The 17103-nt window shown below is 31.9% G+C and overlaps 2 protein-coding genes and 1 long non-coding RNA gene across 4 annotated transcripts in view; 1 reads left to right on the top strand and 2 right to left on the bottom strand.

The window, feature by feature from the left end:
• The first annotated feature begins 698 nt into the window (after window positions 1-698).
• The window catches only part of LOC109175728 (MADS-box protein CMB1-like), a 28707-nt gene continuing 12302 nt past the window's right edge, over window positions 699-17103 (top strand). Inside the window, exons 1-3 of one of the 2 annotated variants that reach the window (XM_019325072.1) lie at window positions 699-702; window positions 5788-5797; window positions 16359-16365. The gene's annotated coding sequence lies outside the window, so the exon portion shown is untranslated. Of the gene's footprint in view, window positions 703-5787; window positions 5798-16112; window positions 16118-16358; window positions 16366-17103 lie in introns of those variants that run through there. The other variant, XM_019325073.1, reaches the window with a different exon arrangement.
• On the bottom strand, window positions 4293-5062 carry LOC109175730. Its single transcript, XR_002053310.1, has 2 exons — window positions 4615-5062; window positions 4293-4424 (listed from the first exon to the last, which is right to left on the bottom strand). It is a non-coding gene; the product is annotated as an uncharacterized LOC109175730 (long non-coding RNA).
• On the bottom strand, window positions 5065-5856 carry LOC109175476 (protein BIG GRAIN 1-like E; the record flags this gene model as incomplete). Its single annotated transcript, XM_019324735.1, has 1 exon — window positions 5065-5856. A coding segment is annotated over exon 1 (621 nt), but the record flags the coding sequence as incomplete, so codon positions are not given.

A 17103-nucleotide genomic window follows, 5' to 3' on the forward strand; every position in this document is an offset into this window, starting at 1 on the left:
CACGGATCCAATACGACGACGTTCTGCAATTCGGGAGTAACGGTGCCGTTAGTGACACCGTTTTTCCTCTACTAATCAGATATATATATATATATATATATATATATATATATATATATATATATATATATATATATATATATATAATTTGTCACAATAATTCAGCGACATCTGCATTTGTGAATATAGAGTTCAAAAATTATGAGCATAGAGTTCTGTAATTTTGAATATAGAGTTCAATAATTGTGAATATCGAGTTCAAAAATTATGAACATAGAGTTCTATAATTATGAACATACAGTTCAGTAACTATGAACATAGACTTCTAGAGTTCAAAAATTATGAACATAAAGTTCTATAATTATGAACATAGAATTCTGTAATTGTGAATATAGAGTTCAATAATTATGAATATGAAGTTTAAAAATTATTAATATAGAGTTCAGTAATTGTGAACATAGACTTTTATAATTGTGAACATAGAATTCTGGAAGGAAATTGCCGAATCTGAAGACAAACGCCTTTAATGGCGAAAGAAAGCAAATTCTTTTTTAATCGACGCGGCATCGTTAAAACGACGCCGTTTTGAAATAATTTGCCGACTCATGCGGTCTAGGCCTAAAATAACTCATGTAGGCCTATTTCAAATGGTATGCATATACATACATACATAATCCAAGGTTCAACTCATGGATCCAATATGTTTGGGCCGTAGAATGATATTAGATTTAACCCATTGGGCACCTAGGACCATGCCACTATATTGATATATATATATTGGGGTTTTGCTATTTTTTTCCTTTTCAAAATTATTTATTATATAATTTATAATTTCAAACTAATGAAGCACATGCTTGATCTCATGACCTCCCACATGAGAGAAGTCACTACATGTCATCTGAGCACGAGGTGCTTGGCTAATTTACTGCATTTAATATTTTTGTAAATGTTTAACTCATATTGTCATGTGAACAAATGCATAAACAATCATTTTTTTAGTATATAGATTAAACTCTGTTAAAGTGTGTTTGGTTCATGGATTTACACATTAGGAATGAGAATCAAAATCATAGTTAGTGTTTGGTTGACAATTTTTATAAAACACTTCAATTAAAAATTAGATTTCCTAATTAAAAAAAGGTTATCATCCCATTTTATTGGTAATCTAATTTTTAAGTTTGAGTTAGTACTTTTAGATTTTTGTTTTGATTTTTTTTTTGTTTATATTAATGCTTTGGATGTCATTATATATATTAGAATCAATTGCCTTTGATTTTTTATTTTTGTAAAAATATTTATTTCCATTATAGGGTCATACATAACCAAACATTAATATTGGTAATCATTTCAATTCCACTCTATTAACAAACATGCAAAATACTATCACCAAAACTCATTATTATTACCAAGTATTTGATTATCATTCTGATTCTGATTTCTATGTGCGAATCAAACATACCCTTAATGTTTGCTCTGATTGATGCTTCCAAACTTAAGCCTTCAATGTTTAAGTAGATTATGCAATTGATATTTTAAGATCAATAATATTGTAAAATGTTTATCAAACTTTTGATTGATGTGTTTAAGAAAATGATTGTTTGTAAATTTTAATAAACCTAGGTTTCTTCCTAAAAGTCCAAAAGAGTCTCACGAGTCACGCCTACTAATTTAGCTTTAAAACCTTCTTTCTTCCCTTTTAAAGTTCTAATTATTACGGTTGGCTTTAATTAGGGTCTGTTATATTATAGTTTTAAAGATTCTTAGCCTTTTTAATGATTTTCTCTTCTTTTTCTTTTCTTGCATCGTTTGCAGTGATTATCCTTTTCCGTACTAACTATATTACTATAATAATTTCATTGATTAGCGGTGGCCAGACCACTACTATTTAACAACATTTTAGAATACCATATAATAAGACAAGTGAAATGTGGAATCACTATTTAGTATTTAAAGGTGTGTATGTATAAAGTACGTGACACTGATTGTTATGTAAATCTGATCTTATGGGTTGCTTCGACTGATGGGCTAATTAGAAACTACAATGGGTCTTGGGGTTAAGGGATTCATCATAAAAATTGGAAAAGCAGATAGCTACATTGCGGAGTTGTGAGGCCTAAGGGAAGGTCTACGACTTCTGACGGATTTATACTATACGAGGGTGAAAGTGGAGCTGGACGCGGAGATTGTGGTTAAAATCATGAATGATAAAGACAATAGGGGGAGTTGAGATCCAACTTAATCATGGATTGCATTTATTTTTCCAGGGGCTTTAATTTCAGGATATTGTGTTCCGACATGTTTTTAGAGATGGAAACCGCTGCGCTGACTAGCTGACTAATATGGGGCAGTTAGGTAATTGGGGCATGAATATACTTGAAGAAATCCCGAGTGGGCTTGAAGACTTGATCAAGGCGGATGCGGGAGGCAACTACTCTCGCAAGATTAGATAACACTGTACTGTGCCTATTTAGGTCTTCTATTTCTCACCAAAAAAAAAAAAAAAGATTGTTATGTAAGTATAAAAATAAAAAATAAAGTTACATGTTCTCTACTATACCTTTTAGCAATATTGGTAATTAAACACCTGATCAGATAATTGGTCAAATTGTGGTATTGACACATATATAAATACTAGTCTTTTCTATGCGCGATGCGCAAAAACATATGCCCAATATTTATATTTTTAAAAATAACTAACAAATTTTTACTAATTAAAATTGTTTACAAATATTGTTATCATTAAAGAATAGAAGAAAATATATGGTAGATGCATGTGCATGGTAAAAGTAATGGAAAAGATAACTGAAGTTATAACTGTAAGGGTATTTTTGTTCAAAAAATTGTATAGTACAACTCTAAAAGCAAAATATACAAAATGGTTAGCATTAAAAACATGGACAAAAATGAGGGATATAACTTTGATTGAGACTTATTATGTTTTTAGATATAAGGAAATTAAATAAAGTTTTGTGATAAAATGATGAGTGATGTTCAGATCAGATAGATGAGTTTCTCCATCTGGGGTGTGAGAAATTTCTGATTAATAATGCACAACAATCATTCCCAACTGCTAAAGTGGGTAAAATTATCATTTTCTTGAACACCATATATATCTATCATCATATAAATGTGGTGCCAAAACCCAAAAGCAAAGAAGAAAACAACAAAAGTCAGACAAACAAACATTCTGGGCTGTGCATGTACAGTGAAAATCTGTGATTAACCACCCAAGACAGACGACATCAGAAAAAGGAAAACAAAACAGAATCTAAGACCATATCTAGGCAAGAAAAAATTAACATTTTTGCTTTACGTGGATCCCCATCACCAAAAGGAAAAGAATGAAGAGAAAGAAAAATACTACGTGCAGGGTGCTTAGTCTGCTGTGTAAGGAACAGACATTTTGTACATCTTATCATTATTTCTTTTTGAACAAATTTATTCGAATCAAATTTTTTGTTACCATGCTTAAATGCATTGTCTAAGAAGTTTGAACCGTTGCATGCAACAATATTTTTGAAAAAGTTTTTTCGAATGGGGTCCAACTAATACTCTACACCATAACGCTGGCTGATCGCTTAGACCAAATTCTTGATCTATTGAGTGATATTTTAAACTTGATGAGATATTGATTTGATATAAAGATGTAATTTAAGATACAATTTCTCGAATTAATTAATATATTACGCACTCAACTTATTGTGTTTGTAGGTTTTTGAGCATATGTTCATTGTTTATTTGTTTATGCATATTTTGAAAGAGTTTTTAGTTTTTAAAGTATAAAATTAGAGGTATGATGCCATTTAAAAAAAAAAATAAAAAATTAATGTGTGATTTTGATAGGCACCTTTGTTAATTAGCGGTTTAATTTAGTCAAAAAGTTGTTTTAAAATATATGGTTAATTGGATGAACTTTCTATCAATATACATTTTGTAATTTTAATATCAAATGACAACTGCCTCGGGAGAGCCCCTTCCATTGGGGCATGATTGAGTCTACACTGAATAAATCTCATTTTCGTATGTAGATATCCAGTAGTTTTACTTATTTGTTTATTTAATTTAATATTCTAAAAAATAATACCGAGTAATATATATTTAAATGTCTCTTTTAAAAATTGAAAAATGCTTAAATAATGGAGCACACTTATATATACTCTCATTATGTCATCTTAATTGCAAATTTAAACAACTTATATCCTAATAATATGTAATAAATAACTGCAAATCACGCAAATGATTATTTATGCTTCAATATGTTGAAAAACTAGATATGAACATATATTACATTAAAAATAAACATTGTCACGCAATAAATATAATCTACCATTACATTAAAAAAAAAAAAAAAAGTTCAGAAACAAACCTTACAACACATTAGCTAAGTCAGGAAGCATGGTTTAAGTTGGCCCAATATTCCACACCTATGTTCATTAATAAAGACATCAACTTGAAAAACAAAAATGAATATTTTCATCATGGTAAAATTACAATGAACATATGTTCATAAACTAACCTTGTTGGAACATAACCCAAATTGCAAGATACAATTTTTCCAATTAAACTAAAACCTTAATGCATGAAATTCTTGTCAGATTAAGATCAAACGCTTACCCCTATGTCTGCCACGTTTCGATGATAGATGCTGGACTGACTCTTCAGTCGCACCTAACAATCCCCTCCCAACACCTACCAGTCTCAACCGAATTGAACCCCAGTTTGATGACAGGACATTGGACTCGCTCTCCAAGCCGCGACCTAACAATCCTAGTATCAAATTGCGGCAGTGGAAATTGGTGCACTTCTCTTGATGCTATCCATTTTGGTGGTTTCATAAACAGGCAAACCACTTGAGGAGTAGAAGTCCATAAGCAGTTCACTGTTGGGTAAATCAAACAGATCAGAGCTGGTGTCACTGTCTGCATCATCGTCTTCTCCATTGAACTTTCTCTTCTGATCAGTTTCTTCTGGTGGGTATCTGGGATCTCCATTACTGTTATTCTTTGTGGTCATGAGCTTGTATTTCTGTGAGACCCCATTGGGCTTTTCTCCATGGGGTTCATGATCTTTGCTCTGCAAAGATGCTGCAATCACCTTGTGATTCTTGAGCCCATTGATGACTTGTTGATGATAGTCTTTGTAGGATTTGGTGGGGGTGTATGCGCAGGGGGGAGGGGTTCTAAACCCAGAAGCTGAAGAAGAGAAGAGCTTACTATTTGGAGCCATGGTGGGATGATTTGCAGTGGCAGTAGTGTTGGTGGTGGAGCTTCTGATGCTATAAAAATGGCTGATGCTACTTCTCCTTCTTCTCCTCACCCCTCCAAGGCTTTCATCTTCATCATCCTTGCCTGATTTCGATTTCGATTTCTTCTTTGTTTGGTTGAAGAGGGAGTTGAGGAAGCTGGCAAGTCTGCCTCCAGGTGAGCTGGGCTGCTTGTGCTTCTTGTTTTCCTTGATGATATTCGAGGAGGCCCGTGGTTTTTCCATTTCGGGTGGGAGAATTAGGGACGATTTTCGGAACGATAGGGCCATGTCTAGGCTCTTTCTCCCACCTCTCCAGGGCTCATAACGAGTCCTGTGTGCAAAAGATGAGATTTCATTGGCATCTGCAAAGTACTTTGCAGCCTCAAACACATCAAGCTCCCCAGAGTCATTTCTCCAGTGCAACGATGATTTCTTGGACATTTTTTTGAGGTTTTGGAATTATGTATGCATGCAGCAAGAAATGTATGTATGTCTAGGAAGCTTGATAGTTAAGGATTTGAGAAATATAATAGAGAGAGAGAGAGAGAGAGGAGTTTGAGTGATGATAGCTAGCCAGATAGTGGATAGGATCAATATAATTAATTAGGTATTGCATGCATTCTATGATATGGAAGGTGTATATATATGTATACTTGTGTTGGGCTGGGGCTTAGAGGGCCAAGTTCGGCCAGCATCCTGTCCATCGAATCCTGGCACTGATGACTACACAAATATAAGGAAATAAAATCGTGTTTTCGCTATTACTAGCTATAGCTTTTGACATAGTGGTAAGAGTTTGATCTGAAAATTGATATCAAAGCAGGTCATGGGCTGGTAGGTGCAGGGAGGGAATTGTGTTGGGTTGCGGCTTGGAGGGTCAAGTCCAACATTCTGACTTTGGACCGTGGCGCTGATTAAATTGATACACAAGTATAAAAAAATAAAGTTACACATTTGCTACTAACTGTAACTTTTGTCATGATTTTTTTATTATACATGTGTTAATTTGGAAGTAATGCCAAGATTTTTCTATTTAATTTTAAAATTGTTACATGAAAGTAGAGCCACTCAAAATTAAATTTCAATATTGTTAGCTTTTTGTTAATAGAATATAATAGAGTGGAGGAGGTGGGGTAGAATGATGAGACTAACTTTTAATTTGTTTTGTTTGGTTCTCATGTTAAGAGGGGTGATATTGATGTTGTGCATTGTGGGGGGCAAAGAGTAGAGCTGTATTTCCTTGCATTGGATTCTCATTTCATTTTACTTTTTGCAGTGGGATTTTGCTTTCAATTAGTGCTAGCATGGGGTTATAGTAGTTTATGGTTTTCAATTTGCATGTATTTGTTAGATTTTCAATGTATTTATTAATATTAATCAATCGATCTATATATATAGAAAAATAAGAATCCCTAAACACAATTCAATTAATAAATTATCATATTTTATATAATCAATACGCATTCAAAAAAAATATAATCAATACTATATAATATTTTACTTTTTCGAGAAAGTTACACTTCATTACGTTTAATTAGACTTTTAGTGCTACCTAGAGAAGTATTTCTGATCACATAAAAAGTAGACAAAAGTTTATAAATTTTTCAATAAATTTGACCAATTTTTATGTAGTCGAAAAATGGTCAAAAATTCTTATTATCTCTGTCGAGTAGTTAGAAAATTTTGATCATTAGATGTCCTTCTTTTATAGGTGGTTAACAATTCTTTTTATGTCAATTCAAAGTTTGAAAATTTTGAAAATTCGTAACGATCTTTCTAAGTAGTTCGTATTATTACCGACCACTTTCAACTGATCCTCGATATTGAGAAATGGTGTATTTGATCCTTAATGTTAGGATTTTGTTAAAACCCTATAAACTAAACTCATGCTTTATTATTTAACTAAAAACTGAACTTTTAATATCACAAACAATTGAAAAATTAAATTTATACCACAATCAAACTTGAGGGCAGAAATTACCATTTTCTCCATTTTTTTCAATCATGGATCTAGGGTTTTGGGCCTTGATTAGTTGCAACTCATCAAAAAAGTAAGATGGATGAAATGAATAGTAATAATAAGGGGATAATATTCAAATTTAGACTTCATTGCATATTTGAAACTAGTTCAGTCTACTATACAAAAGAGTATTGATAGAACTAAATAGCACATGTTTAGCATTATTGTGCAATCTATTGCTATACTAGCCTAGGGTTCTAAAAGGCTACTAAACTATTGTGGCATGAGGCACTGACCATAAAAATTTTGCACCACAAAAGCCTATGTATCAAGTAAACCTTGATATATACATGTTGATAATGATTATATATATTGTGGGGAATTAAATAAGATGATGAATGAGAATGAAGCTGTAAATGAACTTTGGATTCTTGCTAACAATAATTTCTCTTTTTTTTTTTTTTTTTCTTTCTAATATAAGGAGAAAATTTTCACGATTTAGTTGCATAAACTGTAGCCAAGCCACTCTCACACAATCAGCAGACAGTAAAGGTTGAGTTCCACCAAGCAGGGACGGAGCCAGAAATTCGGTTAAGGGGGGCGAAACAGTACAACGGATTTAGAAAATTTTTTCAGAAAAGGCAAAACATTAAAACAAAAGAGATAATTTAAAAATAAATAAATAAACTACCTAAGAAATATAATTGTAAATATTGTTGGATATGGACGAAAAATAAAACACATCGAAACTTTATAAAAATATTCATAACAAAATATGAAACATAATTAATAAAATAATTTGAATAGAAAACACATTATAAATTACACATCTTATTATAGAGTGTGTGTGTGTAATATTAAAAAAGCTATTAAAAAAGAATTCTCAAACTATGTTGATGATAAGATTGGAACCCTTAACCTCATTATTACCAAAAATGTGCTCTACCACCTACTCTACCTCACTTCTTGTTAAGATTTTATAGTGTTTTTATACTAATACTAAAACATGTACTATATACATATATACATACAAATACTATATATGGAGTGGGGGTGGGATTGGGGGGGGGGGGGGGGCAGCCGCCCCCTGCCCCCCTTCTTCCTCCGTCCCTGCCACCAAGTAAAATATAAAAGACATGACATCCAGTCCTGAAAGTAGTGTCGAATGGATGGAACATGATTCTCATATTAGAAAGTCGATCGAGTATGATTTCTCTCGTCATAAAAATAAAAAAAATAATAAAAAAAAAAAAGTCCAACACTAATTGTGGGTGTTCAAGATTGGTTGCCATCCAGGTGATGAATTATTTTTGAAACTTATGATATATGCTTTATCCCTAAATTGGAGTAAGCTTTTTAGGATGAGTGCTTGCAAAAAGCAAAAAGTAAAGAAGATAGAAAAAAGTTAATTACGACATAGAGTATATTCCAAACCTTAAAAAAAAAAAAAAGTTTTAAAAACAACTATTTTTTTCGATATATACTATATGATATTTATTGAAAATATAATTAGAAATATTTTGTTTGCCATCCAAAAAAATTTGTAGACACACAATTAAAGAGGACAAAATTGGAATGGTCCCTCAAATCCGGCATTTGGAAAAACGTACACATGCAGGTCAAAAGAAATCCAATGTCCAAAGCTCTTTATTATCTTATCTTATAATTACTCGTACAAATTAAAGTTTGATTTTTATGGATTACATTGTAATGAACATAAATTTTTGGGGTTTGATGTGTACTAAACATAAAACATTAAATTTTGAATTATTGTGGCACACCCCTTGTTGGTCCATCAAAAGTAGTGAAAATCATTGTTTCTATTGATGATCTTTCTAAGAAGAAACTTAAATAACAACCATATATATTTTTAAATAAATCAATATTTTTGTGTGGATTCAATAATATATGCTTTGTAGATTTTTTTTTTTTTTAAAGTTTATGTAAATTATTATGAGAAATGATTGATGGGCATTGACTTGGAAGGTCAAGTTCAATATTTTACTATCGAACATGGTTTTAACTGTTATATAAGTATAAGGATCGGAGTACGTAAAATTGCTCATTCACTATTAGTTATAACTTTTGGCATGGTGATAAATATATGATCCTAACAATGACTAATTAATGGATCTGACAAATAATGAAGTAATTTTTCAAACTCGTTTGACTACAACACCAAAGAAACATTAAGTTCTTTAGGTCCAACATCACCATTGAACTTAATTGTATGGAAAAACTCAATGACTTTTTTACTCATAAAATATATTATAACAACATGAACCACATACATTAACATTGACAAATAAAATCAGAGATGAAAATCAAACAAAAAATGAGTGGAAAGGAAACATTAAGGTTGGGGATTAGGTAGTAAACTCCTACGTTGTCTTGCTCTGTTGTCATTCCTAATTCCTAATAAAATAAATAACAATTAAATTGAAGATTTAAATGTTGCATTTGAGACCACACGTGCAATGGCATTGCGTGCACACTATGAATAGTGAACCCACCCCCCATATGATCATGACATTGCTCATTTTTGGGATCTCATACATATTGACTTGTCAAATTAGATCATAACTAGTAGCTCTGTAATAACGAGTGGATTAATCTCATTCTTTTAGCTAGAGTGGTCAGGGTTAATTGAAACTTAAAGGAAAAATGTGACGTGGTGTCATTTCTATAATAATGACAACGCATTTGAATACACTTAATAGTCCATATGTAAATAACTAATATTGTACTCAAAATCTATAAGATTGCACTCATGTGTATGTGCTATTAATTATTCGTGAATGCAATACTAATAAACGTTTTCAAATTCATCATCGTAATTATAAATATACCAAACATTTTTTCTATTTTTTTTTTTATTTCCAGCCATTGATCATTGAGATTAATCTACACATTTTTAGGAGAGTATATTAATTCTTATGAAAGTGAGACCTTATATTTATATACGTCTACGTCTATTTTGTGACAATCATTTTCAACACCCAAACTTTTGTGACGACTTTGGAAATATTAGCATTGGAGCTTTAATAATTTTGACAATTACATTTGGTGCATGGTCCCAAAACTCCATCTATCAATTCTAGAGTTTATTGGATGCACATGTTTCATTCATATATATATATATATACGGTCTCTATAAACTTTGGCACCTAATGGCTAAAATGCTGACTACTTATTGGTGTAGAAATATGCACCCACCCTAAATATAGATGTACAACATAAATAATGTGGAAAACTTGCTATAAAGTACTTATTTTATTGAAATATTGGAAGGAGGACAAGCCCAGGGAATATGTGATAGTATAATAAATTAATAATACATACTAAGTGTACTGATACAATACTCAAGTCAAAGTCTTAATTAACTTCATAAAAGTTAGCTTAAGAGTAAAAGTTTGACCCTAATTTATGTATCACTCTACAATCTTTTAACGTTGGAGTCAATGTGAAATCATATATGGTGTTGTAGTTCAAAAATAGTGAGTGTTCAAATCGATAGTGGTTTAATTTTGACAAAATATAAATACTTTATTCGATATTATTTAGCTATTTATTCTATCCACTTATTTCATTTTTTTTTTAAAATACGGTATCATGTTATATGATTTGTATTATTGTTAGAAATACATTCATCATTTTTGGATGATTAGTAGGGAGTTCCTTTCTTCTTCTTCTTCTTCTTCTTCTTCAAAAAAAAAAAAAAAAAAAAAAAAAAAAGTAGGGAGTTCCTCTCTCTAGGCAAATTAAATTTTGTATTGTAGTTTTCTTGTGGGGTTTCTCCGTCGTCCTTTTGTCCTAAAATAAATAAGTACATTTTCTATCGTATATTCCCGTTAAGTTTTAACTAATTTAAAAATTAAAATTGAACTGCCATTAAATCATCTCACTTTTTATACAACAAAACAAAAATAAATTAAAATTACAAAAAAGGTGGCCAATTCTCACACTCTCACACACAATAGGCCGTTGGTTGAATCATTTTGGCCTTTGGTAATATAGTTAGCTTATCAGTTAATTTTAGCTTGTTTGACGACTATTAGCAATTTGGTTTGATTAAACAACCAATATGAATGATTAATTAATTTTTTGTAACAGCTTATTGCACCAAAAAGTTAAAATTCAAAACGCTACTCAAAGCAGCTTTTTGAGAAAGTCATTTTGCATGTAATCAGCTATCAGCTAACAACTAATTTACCAAACATTTTTCTACAATAAGCTAATGACTAATGTTATCAACTAATCAAACCTACTAACCCAATCAGCTAACAGTTATTTACCATACATTCCTTTTATTTGGATGAAACTCTTTTAGCATTTGTCACTCCACCCATGAGATCACAAAATCTTTTTAATGGGAAACAAATACTTTCCATTCCCACCATATATGGTTGGTATTATTATCAATAGAATGGCATACCCTACCATAAGCCAGTTTACATGAACTCAAGCTGTCGCAGTAGTGGCATTTTATTTTTCCTTTATCCTTAATGGGCCACATTTTTTAGTTGATGTATCAAATAGCTAGCCAGAGATTTGGCTGAGTGGGTGGAAAATAAATCTCATATCAGACATTCATGTTTGAATTTTGTTAACATTCTCACAGTCAAATTTATCACACAAGGTGATTCTAATATTGATTACTTTTTATGTGTGTTATGCAAGTTATTACATAAAAGTACACATATACTTACGAGTAATGAATACGGATAACCCAAAAAAAGGGGTCGGCTACTCGGATCGTACCATTACATTTTATGAAGCTAGCAAGCATTAAGGAAAATTGTCTGTTTTCTAGTATTGTCTTTTTCACTCTCATCCAAGAAAAAGAAGAACCTTTTCTTTACCTTTAAAAAGATGATGAACCAATATATTAACTTATTTGGATTATATTAAACCTCCACTAAAAAATAATACCACATGTAAAAATATAGTTATTTCGAGTAATGGGTAAATTTTGAATAAGAATAATTATAGATTGATAGTCTTGTAGGTTTTTTATTTTATATTTATCTCCAACATGATAAAATTTGCTGATAATACATTATTATTAGAATATGATATTTTATAGAAAAAAGTGGTGGTATTCTAATCGTTAAAAAAATAGTCAATTTAATCTTTTAATTATACCAGTAACCACACATTTGGTCTTTGAGTTGTCAATATTGTGGCGGGATTATTTCTTAAGGTGACAAAAATTTTAATTTTGACGACTAAATGCTTTTAAAACTCAAAATTATCAAAGTTTTTTTTGGGTGTAAATTTGAAGCGTCATCACTAATAAAATCATATTTGCATCTTAGAGTGCACAAATTACTGATACTTATTAAAAAAAAAAAATGTTGCAATACTTACAAAAATATATTTTAAAAGTTAACATTTTGAATATATAACAACTAATTCTGTCACAATCTTAAACAATTCGGAGCCAAATGTGACGACACATAATTAAAAGACTGAATTAACTATTCGCTCATAACTAAAAGACGAAAACTATCATTTTCCTTTTTGACATATCAAGAACACATCCAACAATCATCTATCATGTTATAAATTGAAGATAGAGAAAGGGCAAACAAGGGGGATAGAGATAAACAAGTGCTGTGAGATCTTGAGCCTCATAGCTGTGGACCATGAAAGCCCACAAGGGAGAGAAGTCTAAAACGTTTTCTTGTTTTAATTTTGGCCACAAAACATTGGGCCAATTGGTCCTAACTATAATCGACGACATTTGTTGTCTGTCGGCTGCCCCATCGAACTTTCACCCACTACCTTAGCTTCTCCAACCCCATGCATGCTTTCCTGTTGTCTTCATCATATCTTGGTTAGATTAATTAGAGTAGGGATCCAAAGACACTCTAACTTATGATCACTTGCTTAATTAATAAGAGTCTAAAGTTGTATTGAGTTTTATTTGGTTACAAATTAAAGAATGTGTACCTTGTTGTCGAGGCCGGGAAGATAGAGGCAACTGTTCCCCAAACTAGCTTTTAAGAGACTTATTTACTGCTATTTAGGACAATCCTCAGCCGAGTTGGTCAGACAGTTAATTTAGTAACAACCACAAGGTTTTAAGTTAGGGAGTTGGTTGTATGTCTTTGGTTTGAGTCGGTTAGTTGTGGATAACTTAAAATGATTTACCACTGTGCGGTCCTTTACCGGCTTTACAAAGCAGGTTTCACCGAAAGCGGACATAACGGCTGTGTATTTTTCCGTAAATTAAGAGATTTAGTGATGGTTAAATAAATCTTCAAACCTTTTAGAAAAAATGTAATTGCGTCCAAAATGTACTCTTAATATGGAGTAATGGTGTACTATGTTAAAGAGTTAATTAACTCTGTAAGTGTGACTCGAATTGAATTCATATTAGTGTCATAGTGGTCAAAATACCCGATTCCATATGCAGAACTCTTAATTTAGAATTGTATTGCATTCAAAAGAGTAATAATAAACAAAAAAAAAAAAAAGTTATTTAACTCCATAGGAGAGGTAAACCGCATCAAGAAGACCATGTGCGAAGAGTTCAATTGAGAGATGTTAGTAAGAGTTAAACATGTGACTTTTTGATACGAAAATTATGTTCCACCTATTCAGTTGTCCCTTTCATGGCATAATTAAATGTATTTGATTAGTGAGATACTAGTTAGTAATATTGTACTCAACATAGTAAGGAAAAAAAACACAGCCATATATATATATATATATATATATATATATATATATATATATATATATATATATATATCTTATATTTCTAGCTATGAGCTAGGGACAAGATCCAAGTAATAACATGTTGTGTCTGTTTCTTTTACTATACACCACCCATCTAAAGTCATATCTCTTGGACATGGTTTTCTCACACGTACACATTTTCTACCCATTTTTACTTAAGATTTTGAGCTCTTTCCACATTAATGGGACTATCTCCCTTAATTAACTTGCAGATAATTTGGTTATATATGTGACACTACTACTCATATATACATGCATGATCATGTTTGAATTGGGAAACCTAAGAGAAATTCCATTTCAAGGTTTTGTTTTTAAAAAGCTAACATATATTCTTTAATATAATGCTTGTATTAACGAGAAATATAGATTCTATAGGATAAGTCAATGTGTGACCCCTTATTTTAATCATTGTAGCCATTACAGAGTTGGTGCAGAGAGATTTACGACGGTGTCAACTGGTTCATATCAATCGGGAAGTTAATTTTTGCGCCAATTGGATGACTTCATTTGTCAAGATCTAGAATTTGATTTTAATGAATTTTAAAATGTTAGTTTACCTTTGAGATGTTTTTAAAAACATATAGAGTATTTAATTGGCCAATACATTGTTGGATGGTCATGCAGTCTCACTTTTTATGTAATCCGTAAATGTTAGTTTACCTCTGAGATGTTTTTAAAAACTGACACTTCCCACAGAGTTCTAGGGTACTTGGTTGTCATATCTTACTCAAAACCAATTAGTGATAAGTAGATGGACATTAACCATACCACATCTCTCCATGGTAAGCCACAGCGTCACGTCTCGAATCGAGTTGGGGCTGAACTCGGCCAACCCAGCCGACACCCCACTTATAAGTCATGTCACAACAAACTCATAATAATATGGGAAGTGTCATAGACCTAGCTAATTAAGATAGAATCTACTAACTTTAAGTGAGATTTAAGAAGACATGATTTTACTTTTGAAGATAAGATTTATATGTGATACCCATTAGAAGGACATTGCTAATAGACTAAAAAGTCCAAACGTGGCAACACAACCAACACACAAAGTGCTTCTTCACCATCTCAACTCTACAAATAGGTATCTTTGAAAGTGGATTATTACTTCAATTCTTTTATATGTAGCATTGTCTTAATGCAAAGGCCTAAGGTACAGCTCACAAAGGCAACATGGTCTCCAAATTACTCAATGCTTCAATCACTTGATAGCAATGAATTGAAATTGAGAAACCCTATCCTTATCTTTTCACAAAATAAAGTGCATTTTGTTTGTAGCTTGTCTGTTTCTTCCATGGGCATTGCACTTGGAGAGGATGAACAAGAGATAGACAAATGCATTTGTGTTGTGTATGTATATATTCTGGTCTTGTTCTTTAGATTAACAACAGAAGAGACACTACTGGAAATTCTGAAATTTCCGACCACCTGAAAGTTATCTTAAATCAAGTCAAAAATCTTGTTCCGACCACTTTTGGTATCCGGAAAAACCCTTGTTGCTATTTCCGACCACTTTTTGCTTTCAACTTGATTTAAAATTACTTTCAAGTGGTCGGAAATTCAATAATTTTCAGTAGTGAGACATCATGAAATGAACTACCACCTTTTTAATTTCTCCCGCATGCAACCACTACTCGAGGGCGGGTGTGTAATGAGGTTCCTCTATAATATAATGGTCTGCAAATCACACAGGAGAAGTAGTAAACAACACTAAGAAGACTCCTGCGATGCGCTTGATTACTAAGAGCTAGGCTGTTGGCAAGAGTCGAACTTGTGATGTTTAGGTACGAGAATATGCTCTACCTACTTGGCCACCCCTTGTGAATATATATATATATATATATATATATATATATATATATATATATAGTACATGTACTCTTTTGAACTTATCTAAATGGGGTGACTCATCATTAATTCATGATCAATGTCCTAAATTTTTGAGTTTCAATTATATTTTATAAAGCTTGGTTTAAATGGACTTAGGATTCACATACAATTAACTAAATATTTACTTGATAAGTACTTGGTGTATGCCAAGTAGTCTATGATATGATAGCATCATTATTACTCTCTATAAAAGAGGTTTGAATCTCATCACAATCAAAACTGACATAATGTCACATTATTTAAGTGCAGTTCGATAGTATGTGATATCTTTAAAAAGTTTCAAATTTTTTGTATATCATATAGGGAAAAAGGGTCAAATAGGCTATCGAACTTTAGCTTAAAAGTCAATTAGGCCCCTAAACTTTTTAAAGGTGCAATTACATCCATCAACAATTAATTTAAGTGCAATGAAGCCCAAAAACAAATTAATGACCTGCTATCACATGTCATTAGGGTTCAGGCCACCTTCCGGCGAATTTTCCGTCAAAAAAAAAAAGTGACCGGCGAAATTTTCGAGAAAAGAAGTGACCAGCGAAATTTTCGCCAAATATGGGTCGGTTGCTGGTCACATTTTTTTTTGTCAAAAAATTCGCCGGAAGGTGGCCTGAACCCTAATGACCTGTGATAGCAGGTCATTAACTTGTTTTTGGGCTTCATTGCACCTAAATGAATTGTTGATAGGTGTAATTGCACATTTAAAAAAGTTTAAGGGCCTAATTAACTTTTAAGCTAAAGTTCGAGGGCCTATTTGACCCTTTTCCCTATCATATATAATTTTTAACTAAACGATCGTGATCTAAATTATCTAGCTTTTTAAAATCAGAATATTCGGACAAAATAATATTTAATTGTCATGCTCCTATCCCTAGTCATTTCTAGCTGCTCAAGACAACTCATGTTTCGTGCTACATACATGAATGCATTTAAAGTGGAATGGAAAACAAAAAACACACACACACACACAAAAATGAAAATGTTGAGTGTGTTACAAGGATTGGATTAAGATTCCATTCAAAAGGCAATCTCCATCACCTGAATGGATTAATATTCTTGCTAATATAATGTAGGTTATTAAAAACAAATTCTAGAATTTGGAAAAGAGAATTTTAAGTTTTAAGGAAGATGTTCAGTCATCAGTCTAGCACATAGCCATGAACATCTTTTTGTGTCCCCTAAAGACAGCACAAATCAAAGTTTAAGATTAAATAATAAAGTCTTATCACTGGTCTGATTCCACAGGTCAATTCGTGCAACCATATGAA

The sequence above is a fragment of the Ipomoea nil genome, unplaced genomic scaffold, assembly GCF_001879475.1.
Source record: "Ipomoea nil cultivar Tokyo-kokei standard unplaced genomic scaffold, Asagao_1.1 scaffold0688, whole genome shotgun sequence".
NCBI lineage: Eukaryota > Viridiplantae > Streptophyta > Magnoliopsida > Solanales > Convolvulaceae > Ipomoea > Ipomoea nil.